Source organism: Azolla caroliniana, unplaced genomic scaffold (genome assembly GCF_043228905.1).
Source record: "Azolla caroliniana isolate FFs.n. ecotype wild unplaced genomic scaffold, voAzoCaro1.0.p SCAF_12, whole genome shotgun sequence".
NCBI classification, from domain to species: domain Eukaryota; kingdom Viridiplantae; phylum Streptophyta; class Polypodiopsida; order Salviniales; family Salviniaceae; genus Azolla; species Azolla caroliniana.
This window is the reverse complement of record NW_028230447.1, coordinates 6,157,703-6,168,690: the sequence shown is the minus strand read 5'-3', so window position 1 is coordinate 6,168,690 and position 10,988 is coordinate 6,157,703. Positions and strand designations below refer to the sequence as shown.

At 36.5% G+C, this 10,988-nt stretch overlaps 2 protein-coding genes across 3 annotated transcripts; both read right to left on the bottom strand.

Moving 5' to 3' along the window:
- Positions 1–689: 689 nt before the first annotated feature.
- LOC147856959 (uncharacterized) lies at positions 690–3,098 on the bottom strand. Its single transcript, XM_087328099.1, has 3 exons — positions 2,907–3,098; positions 2,322–2,592; positions 690–2,017 (listed from the first exon to the last, which is right to left on the bottom strand). Exons 1-3 carry the CDS (start codon positions 3,006–3,008, stop codon positions 822–824), a joined length of 1,569 nt encoding a protein of 522 aa, XP_087184225.1. The 5' UTR covers positions 3,009–3,098; the 3' UTR covers positions 690–821.
- A 4,300-nt stretch (positions 3,099–7,398) lies between these two features.
- Positions 7,399–10,723, bottom strand: LOC147856958 (RNA polymerase II transcription elongation factor). Of its 2 annotated transcripts, XM_087328719.1 has the most exons (5): positions 10,417–10,723; positions 9,080–9,477; positions 8,621–8,687; positions 7,671–8,187; positions 7,399–7,524 (listed from the first exon to the last, which is right to left on the bottom strand). In XM_087328719.1, exons 1-4 carry the CDS (start codon positions 10,538–10,540, stop codon positions 7,688–7,690), a joined length of 1,089 nt encoding a protein of 362 aa, XP_087184845.1. In that variant the 5' UTR covers positions 10,541–10,723; the 3' UTR covers positions 7,399–7,524; positions 7,671–7,687. The 2 variants fall into 2 exon arrangements, with proteins under 2 accessions (XP_087184845.1, XP_087184846.1); XM_087328720.1 differs by lacking the exon at positions 7,399–7,524 and having other exon boundaries at positions 7,554–8,187; positions 8,636–8,687; positions 10,417–10,712.
- Between the last annotated feature and the right edge of the window lie 265 nt (positions 10,724–10,988).

Here is a 10,988-nt window from a genome sequence, read left to right as displayed (position 1 = left end):
GATGTGTTTTTATGTTTTTATTTCATTCATAAATTGTTCTTAAACTATCTGTTTTATTTATAATTTGTTCATAATCAAGTTCTATAAAAGCCATGAAGAACTGTTGATAATCCTTTCCTGGTTTCAGTTTGTCAACTATATCGAACATTTTCATAGGTGTATATCGTTTACTAATATAATTCATAATACAAAGGTTTGGAGACAGTTGCTGAAAATCAGACATGGTGATAATAGGTGAATTGTTTTCATGTATTCTTCTACTTGATTCTAACTTTGGTTGCATACATAATCTCACTATGATTGAGTGTCTAAACATGATTGGCAAAATCCGTAATTACTTGCAATTAGTCAGTAATTACATAAGCCATGGTAACTGTAATGATTGACAACAGCAGTAATTGTTTGCAATTAGTGGCCTTCTACATTATATACATGTTGAAGTGGGTAAAAGAAATCAAACCTTCAGTAAGTTAATTGTGTTCATTTCAACTATGATTTTAAGGTTTAGGAGAAATGCTACCCTTAGTCTTCTCATGAAATGTATGCAGTGATATATACAAGCACACAGTTGATTTGCATTGGATGTGGTGTTCTGGGGCTGTCATATACTTCATTGGCATAGGCTTCTTTATGTTTTGAGCCATATGTATTTTTCTTCCTTTTTGGGACAATGAAAGAACCGCTCGCTATTACATTGAATCCGTATATTAGAAGAAAAATACTTGTTACAATGAAAAATTGCATTAGCTTCTCAACAACAAAAACATCAAAGTTTTGAGGAATTTGTGTGGAAACCATATCCAGAAAAAGCACATCACCTTTTAAGCATTGCTCTCTGCATCATCGGCTTTATGACACAAGTGAAGATCAATCTTAAAGGAGATGGAACCATTGATTGACAAATTCCACCGAGGGAAGCTAAATCCTCTCTCAACAAACCAACCAGAAAATAGGTCATCAAATTGAACGCAAGTGCCCTCAGAAACCCCCAAATCACAATGACCACTATCACTTGAGTCATAGTCTTGTGAGTTTTGCCTCTTCATGGAGATTGTATATTCAAGCCATGTGTTGGAATTAGAATGGCTTTCTTCATCTGAATCTCTATTCCACATTGGATTCCTTGCACACATGAGAGCAATGCAACAAGTGACCTGAGCATTATATGCCATTTTTATGGTTTTCGGAGTTGCACGGAGGTAGAAATTGTACTTAGAATCTGAACCTAGTGTCAATGTTCGAGACCTAAAGCTCTCACCCATACAAATTACCAACTCTAGAGGGAACTCAAAATGTGCAAGGCAACTTGTCTCCGTTTGATGTAGGACATAGGTTTTACAACTCCCCCAGAAGTTCTCGAGAATGAGGTTGTTGCGAGGTCGGAAGCGGTTGTGGGAGGTTGTCTCAAGCATCGCCCGCTGTTGCCGAGCTTGTGTATAGCTTCTAAATCTCACAGCTTCCATCACAAGAGCTCGGCAAGCATGGCTTTGCATGAGGGGACTTTCTGAGACGACATCTTCGAGGAAATCCCCGGTTATCCATGGAAACCTCACCATCTCAGCCAATTCCGATGCCACCACGGCTCGGCTCTCTGCATCATTGTAGTTAGTTTCAATCCAATCCGAAAGACAAAAGAAAACATCTTCTTCATATTGGATGTCGAGCAAATCGCTCCCGAGAACCACTTTGAAACCTTCGACACTAAGCGAGAGCAGCTCAGGCCGATGCTTCGTGTTGGATATGTCTCGGAATCGTTCGCACAAGTAGCGGCAACAACTCTCTACGATTGGCCGGACAGTTTTGTTCGATTTCAATGTTTCCGGAAGGCCCAGCACTAAGAGACAATCATGGAGTGTGCTGGGATAGCTCTTAAACACCTCTACCAATGGCTCCATACATGAATATATAGCAAACCTATCAGCTAAGCAAAGGAGCATTAGTGATGATTCAGTGTTGGATGGTTCTTTCAGATGTCCTGTATACATATACTCGATGAGGCTCATCAAGCCAAGTCTCTCTGAACAAAACAAAATGGAAAACACACAATCAATGTATCCGTTTTTTAGTCATTATATGTATATATGTATCCATAATATACACAAATGTTTGATCTATAACCATACTACTATATAAATACTAATAATCCAGATTCCATAACCTACATCTATATAAATAAATTTATATCCAGTTTACAGAATTCAACATAAATTGGATTGATGATGATGATAACATTTGTTTCTATGGATAATACATCTCCAAAGAATACAAATGGTACCATCATTAGCAAGCATACAATTTCTTCGGCAAGAAAGATAGAACACCTTCTTCTGTGACTTGCACAACCACAACTTCGGAGCTCGATTCGCTCATTCCATTACCGAATAGGCTCATGAAGTACTCAGAATGTGAAGCTAGTATTACAGAGTTAACATGAAGTTGTAATCTTTTCTCATTACTCTCCTCTTTCATCTCTTCATGTAATCCTTCACTACTTTCCCCATTTATCTCGACATGCAACCTTTCTCTATCTTCCTCATTCGCAGCTATGTGTAATCTTTCCCCATTTTCTTCATTCTTTGATTGTACAATTTCCTATACACCAACAAGACATGTATAAATGTCATGAAGTAAACTCGAAATCACATTTTATTCACAAAAAACCAATTTATTGAACCAAAAGATATGCATAAGATGTACTGTATATGTATAAGTATATGATACCAGTGAATACGTGTTTATAATACTCATACCAGGTATAATGCTTCAGGGAATGTTTGTATACACATACACACAGAGGAGTGAAGGATTCATTCATTGTATGAAATGTATACACAATTCTTTTATGTACCCACCATACAAATGAAATCTTCATCTACTCATAAAAAGAAGAAGAATCTGAATGATACCTTGTAATGTGGGCGAATTAGGGGAGAACTCGAAACCTCGAAGAGAAGAAGTCGATCGGAGAAATGCGAGTTATTGAAAGCGAAAGCGAAACTTCTTGCCATCTAAAAATCTTAATTCTTAGCACAGTGTGTCCGGAAATTCAGTATTGATCTTTGATATGCTCAACAATACTTCTGTTCTTAGCTACATGTACAACATATTTATACACATACATATACAAAAATGCTCTGTTCTTCTTTGTATTAGAAGGAAGCAGAGTACTCTGTTATTCCTTTGTGTGTGTCAATGTGTATGCATATGTGTAAAAATATATATATATATATATACACACACACACACATAGAAGAAACAGAGCACTTCATTTCCTATTATTAGAAGAAACCATTGTAATTGTTATATTGATTCCCTATTTCCTGCTATTTTGGGGAACTGCATTTGCTGTGTTTGTTTTCTTTCACCAAATGCTAATTGACTAAATAAGTACACAACAAAAACAGTCTTCCTGCTTCTTAGCATTTATATTTATATATGTATATATATACATACATATTTATTTATCTATGTACATACATATACAGTATATTATATATAGATATATATGAATGTATGTACATATATGTATACATGTGTGTGTGCATTTAAAGAGAAAAAAGGAAGGATAGGATAGGATAGGATGATTGACTGATTGTAATTTGTAGGCTGCTTTTAATAATAGCTCATTAAACTCTCCCAAAAAAGATTCTCTAAACTACAAACAAAAAACCATATCCATTCCTTGATGTCTTTTTAGCCAGAATGCTTACTAACTTACTATACCCCACACACTTTGGTTTGGACATTTGCAAGAAATTTCTAACCCCCCATATTGCCCTTGGGAAGGGGGGTAACTTTGGGTTTAGGGTTTAGGTTAAGCATGTAAGACTCTATCTAATTCATGAAGCAATGTAGGAGAGGTGATACACAAAAGTGTATCCGTCTCATATTTGGGCCGAGCTAGATTCGAACCAGCGTAGGCATTGCCAATGGATTTACCTATATAAACACTATATGTGTGAAACCGATTTAATGATCTCTCCTCCATCAAGCCTCTCACCTATATAAGCACTATATGTGTGAAACCGATTTAATGAGGACCGGAAGGAGCCTTAAGTGTTTTAACTTTTAAGCGATTGCCGTTATGTGGGTGCTCAACTTCTGTGTTTTCTGAAACTTTTTACAAGATACACACATATTGCAGGATGATAAACACATACTAGGGTAATGTGGTTGAATGTCTATGATTACATTTCTGTTGTACTTACTAGAGTGTAAAGACACTCTACCTAACTAATGCAAAGTATCTTTAAAATCAAATAAAAAACTTGTGATGCATTCAACTGCTCCAACCTGTCTGTCACATAAAGCCACCCTCGAGGCCTAACCTTGAGGCCTAAATCGGTTAACCTACATGCCGCAACATTAGTAACGAACACCTTCCTCCATTGCCGACTTCATAATCTACTCCCCGCAAAACCTTGTAGGAAAATACTCGACCAAAAGCATGGCTCCTATAGTTGCTTGGAGTTTACCCCCCCAAAAACATACTTGTCCATTATACCCCATGATAATAAGAGGTACTTTTGTGTTTGATGAGGTACTTGTTAGTATGTCTCGCCACATGCTTTACATGTGTGTGAATGGGTCACATATGCCCAAATGTTAAGTTTCTTCTTCTATAGTGTGAATAGTGCCAATGTCGGTTAATATATGTGTATACATATATACCCTACTACTTTTTGAAAGGGAGAAGAGGACAAAAGATATGGGAAGAATCGGAGGGTGTGTAGAGTTGAACCATGAGAGCATGATTCAACCCTCTTTACTTCCACCATCAACACCGACAACCAAATGGTGACATCTTGGGCATCAATATGTGTAGTGAACTTTGGGTGTGATTTTGTGCTTTGTTGTGTTTTACTCTTGGTTTTTGTAACTCTCCGGTTTATTAAGAGTAAGATATAGCTATACCTTATATTTGCTTATAGTGGCTAGTTTTCTAGACTTCGTATTGTGGTGTTTTTATCCCTCTTAGAGGGTTTCCATGTTAAATTTTGTCTTGTATTATGCATTCCTTTTGTTGTTTATAATAAATAACTGGCTTTATATTATCTTTGCTTTTGAATCAAGTAGCATAGTTATTTTAACATTTCTAACAGTACCTTTGACGCTTTTTATGAATGAACTCTTATACTAATGTTTTCCTAGAAGAAGTTCAAGCAAAACAATAGGCAAAATATGTACTTGCTATCAAACCTACACAATCGCAAGACTTATGTTTTATTACATATCTTCACAACACTATTCATGGGGTGGATAAATTGATTTGTGTGGATATTCATTTGTGGAGTTGTTCTTGACCCGAAGCTATTATTGATGTTGTCACTATCTTTTTGAAAGGGGTCTATAAAGCCGAATGATATTTTGAAGTTTTCATGTAAAACTCCTCCTTTCTTGATCGCATAAACTCATAAGTATACATTGTGACAAAATTGTTGGAATCATCATGCTTTGAAAATACTTTGTTTTGAAAACCACTTTTACACATCACCGATTATTTGGTATGGGCGGAGAATTAATTTCCACAAAAGACTACATAAGATGAAGATGAAATAATAATCACAAGAGTACGCACGAAATAAGGATGAATGACATATAATTGTTGCTCTAAAAGCCAATTCCACTTACATTTGATTGTCATTACATAAGAAAGAATTATATGTTATTAGATTGTATTACTTAGAAGTTTGTATCACCTATGGCCTCTAATCTTTACATCTTCCTCTAATTCCCCCTATATTTTCTTGGGGAGTTTGCCCAACACTATGGTTGCACAATAGCACATGTGTGCTCATGGATCACGAGACATTGTTACCTCTAGAAAGACTTTGTGGATCACTACATTCACAACAATTAAACATTCTCTATTTGACATTTGGATGTAAGTTTTAAATACGTTGAAACCTTTTGCATATGCTCACACAATAACTTTATGTATTAGTAGGCTATAGCTCTTAAGTTCTTAACTAAAAGTAAAGTTAATTCATATTTAATCAAGATTACACAAATGTCTCAAGCCATTTAAGTTGTGGTTTCAAACCAGTTAACCCATAAATGGTTAAAGCCAATAGGTTCAAACTAAACCCTTGAACCCCCAAGCCAAACCAAGCCCAAACTGAATTGTTTACAACTTTCCAAACCTAAACGTAATTGAACCAAACAAAAACATTCAAACCTTTCACCACAGATTATGCAGTTCAATTCAACTCAAATCAAACCTTTGCTGATTGCTAGGCATCATAGAATAAGAGAATTTTGTTCATCTACGCATGGTAAACCCATGCCTAAATAATTGGGAAGAAATCCACAAAGATGGATATAATAGCCTCAAACGTATTTACTTTTGTGTATGTTACATGATGGACATGTGTTCATTTAACACAATGATTCATCAAAGACCACAACACAACCCTCATTATGACTAAATAATGTGTAATGTAGATTACATGATGGAGATGTATTCATTCACTACAATGATTAATCAATGACCATAACAAAAACCCTATTATGACCAAATAACACAATTGAGAAACATAGAAAGAAATGAATTCTTTACTAGTCATTGCTTCTTTAAAAATGGTTGAAAACTGTCACAAATCGGATAACTCACATATCTGGCGGTAACTAGGAACTCTTTTCTTTATTATGATGAACAATTCTTTCATGCATATCTCATGAAACAACATCTCACTATTATAGGGTTTTCAAGATACCCAACTAAAAGTTGAGGTGAGCACATTAAGCAATAAATAGGAAGAGGTTGCAAGAGTTCCTTTTCAAGGTACCAAAGCTGCAAATAAGAGCATTACCAAAAGAATGATGATGGTCATCTTTCCATTATTATTTTTTTCACCTCTTGCCTATCACGATGAAGATCATGTAAAGCCACTTGCAGATAATGAAGCATTTTTCTACATATGCTCTTTATCATCATATATGAAGGACTATTATCAATACATATCTCAGACCTCTGCAAGGGCCTTCATCGTGTGAAGAATGAGTATGATGCCTCGGACATGAATTAAAACCTCATGGGTGACATTTTACCTATACATACCACAGAATATATTAGTAGAAAGATATGAAATAACATTATAGTCTGAGAAAAAAAAGGTTCGAAATTCCAAGAATTGAGAATATAATATAGAACAAGACATTATGTGCAATCCACAATTTGTCTTCTTTGTGAATGTATCGATGAATTATGATAAGGAGTGGAAAGCAGATTATGTTATGATTACAATTAAAAAAACTGGCATTTTTATAGATGTATTGATGAATTAAGAGAAGGAGCACAGAACCCATCTTACAGTACAATTAGCTTTACTAATAAAACTAGCTCAATAGGCAGAAAACACACATACAACTATTCTTCATCCTGGAATATATGTTTTGGATAAAAACTTCAAAAGTCTAGACATCTAAAAAGAATAGACTAACCCCTCTTTAGATCGGTAAGTGTTAACAAATGACATGGATGCTACACACCAAGACACTTCATGAGTAGAAAGAGGACTTCAGCTGAATGCAACACACACCAAGTAGGTTAGGTAAGTTGGGCCAATGATACTCTTGTTTGTCTACAATGCACCCCCTATACATAAGAAAACCAGGCATGTCCAGTCTTATAGAAAATCTCTCGCATACAGATAGAAATCGGTCCTCACCTCGTAGTAAATAACAGTTAAATATCATCAGCTGAGCTCGCAGAGTCTTCATCATCATCATCATCATCATCACTCCCAGATCCGCTGCTACTACTTCCACTTCCACTCCCACTTCCACTCTCGCTACCACTACTTCCGCTCCCGCTCCCACTACTCTCACTTGAGCTTTCTTGCTTTTGATTGACAGCTGCTTGAGCTCTTAGTGCCTCTGCTGCATTCACCCCTTCATCATCGTCACTCACATCCACATCCTCAATCATCTCATAGTCACTTACAATCTCATCATCTATATTAACTTCTGCTTGCAATGATTCTGATGCCTTTGGTTTCTTTAACTTCTCATCTTCTTCTTCATTTGTCTCGATTTCCACATGCACCTCCTCAGTATAATTATTAAACTTGTTTTCAATAGGTGGTAGTGGTGGTGATTCTACTGCAGCTACCGGTGGTGATATTTTTCCTTTTGCTGTCAATTTTGCAGTAGTGTCTGCCTTTCTTTTAATAATTTTCCTTTCAGCTGCACCAAAAAGAAAAGCTTGGTATTAGTCCCATACGATGGAAGAAGAATTTGGCAAAATGCAGAACATTAAGAGCATTATTTACATATAAATAAGGAAATTTATGCCGACTGTAGTAGAAATTTAAAGTCAAGGCTGCGAATGACATGAACCCTCAATTTTGACCAACCATATATGTGTAATTTTGAAAATAATCAAGCATACTTTTTGAAAATCTAATGCATACCAGCATATTTGGTAATTTTCCCATGTATCACAACCACTAAACTCAGGAAAAAGAGGCATCGTAATAATAAGATAAAAGATAGGCATACAAAGATGAAAGCTATCTGGGCAATCTTAAACATTGGATTATCCAGCTCATAACATGCAAGACAGTCAACTTCATCAGCATGCCCCAGTTTAGGCACATAGAAGATGCTGATATCTTACTGATGGAAGAAATACCTGGATTTTCGGCTTGAGTGGCTTGACCAACATGAATTTCCTCTATTTGAACCTACATAGAACAAGATCATGACATGAGAAGTCTAGAGCAATTTCAGTACAAATATAAACAAAAGAATAAGCTCTGCAATATCCTGTGTTTTTCTTCATTTATCTGAACATCCCTGAGTTTTCATCAATTCCCCTAATGCCCCAGTTCAAACCTCAAAACAGATAAGAGGGAACAAAAATGACCCTAAAATTACTCAAACCACCTATCAAATTGAAAAACAAACCCCTAAATTTACTCAAACCACCTATTCCATTGAAAAACAATGGGATTACTTGCTCAAATAGCAGATACAAACGCTATAGATGGGGAAATAATGAAAGCATTTTCGTTTATCTATAAACAAGCAGCTAGATGAATTGATCCAAAAACGATTTCTGAGATAGACAATATACCAGAGGATTTATCCTTTCTACGTTGACATTAGAAGGAATGGACCCAAGATTAGACGAGATCAATCCTCCATTGAGATGACCTGGCGATGTTGTTGACTCCACAGCTGAAGCTACTCCACTACCCATAACACTCACATTACTGCTAGCATTTGAAGACTCTCCAGGGAGTCTTACATGTCGTAGGCTCTTTACAGCTTTATGCAATCTTTCCAACCTAAAGCTCTTCCCATCAAAGAAAATTACGCCATCGAGATCTCTGCAATCTTCACTGTTTCCTTGAAATGAAACTTTGGGCTTACCAGCTTGATTATTGCAGAAATCAACAGTAACTTTGTTTTCTGCATTCTTAAACAGTGTACCAGGGCGTGTTGTGTCTATAGATGCTGGTTTAAATTCATCTGCAACAAAAATATTCGCTCTCTCTCTCTCTCTCTCTCTCTCTCTCTCTTTCATACAATGCTCTGCCGTTGATCACATTCTCTCACAATCACAGTTGTACACTCACAATTGTGACATTATTAGCAAAGTTCTTGAACATTGAGAGTCGCTACTCACTTTCACATGTATTACATGGAAATGAAAATGTTATATTTTTGGTATCATCAGCCATGTTTCACCTCCAAATACAATAATAAAACCCATGTATGTATGTATGTATGTATGTATGTATGTATCTATCTATCTATCTATCTGTGAAGGTCCTATTGCCTCCCATGGATGTTAATATATGATCATGATCATGACATCATAAATCATCCTCCATCTCTCTCTCTCTCTCTCTCTCTCTCTCTCTCTCTCTCTCTCTCTCAGAGACTCACCGTCACTCACAGGACATGCACAGTTGTACAAGGTTTGTTTCGTACGCCCATTTTTTTGTAGCACTTGAACTTCTACCAAAATCTGTGTTTTATAATTCAAATGTCATTGACCCTTAGGAAACCTAAAACCCTTTTTTTTCTTCAGTATGGATAACCTGTATTTGTATATTATGATTTGCAGCCTCTAGTTGATGTTAATGTGTCCTCTTTTTTTTTCTTCCTTTCTTTCGTTTCTCTCTCTGTCTGGAGATACACACTTGTAGACGATCAGCAAACAACCAATTACAAAGGGTTTGTTTTCTGCTGGCATGAGATTGCACCTAAAACTATAGGAAACACAGATCCCTCTATCTCTTACTCCCTTCCTCCAGAGAAGATCTAATGGAATTGACATGAGATGCACCTAATTGAACATATGAACAAAGAAGATACTTGTTTTATCAATCCAATCGGAAGAAGCAAAAGAAAGAAAGAAAGAAAAACGAAGACAAGCCACGAAGCAGGAAAGATCTTACTTACATCGCAAGCTGTAGAAGCGAGAGGAGGAGGTAGAAGGATCATCAGTGAAGCTAGAGCCGAGGGAGAGAGGGAACCATTGCTCAGATGGAGGAGCTGTGGTGGGCTCCTTTGCCTTCGAATTCATTATTTCCTCTTTCTTTACCTGTCCTTCCAAGCGCTTCTTCTCCTTCTTCTACTCTGAATAGGTCTGTCTCTCTTGTGCAATAAGTTTCTTTCTGTCTTTCCTTTTCTTTCTTTCAATGCCTCATCTACACTGTGGGTTTTTTCCCTCTCTCCTCTGTCTGCGTCCTCCACCTCCACCTCCTCTGTCTCTGTCTCTGTCTCTGTCTGATGGGAGAGAGAGAGAGAGAGAGAGAGAGAGAGAGAGATGCTTTCTCTGTTTTACAAAATCGCCCACATAAAATACAGAGAAAAAAGGGAACCCTCTTCTTCTTCATAGAATGAACCATACGTATCATACGTGCATTCGCATTCGCATTCGCGCCTTCTTCAATCAAACGTGTATGGTAAATCTATCTCAAAGTTGGATTGGATTGGATTGACTAGGGTCTATATTATTTATATATTGATTC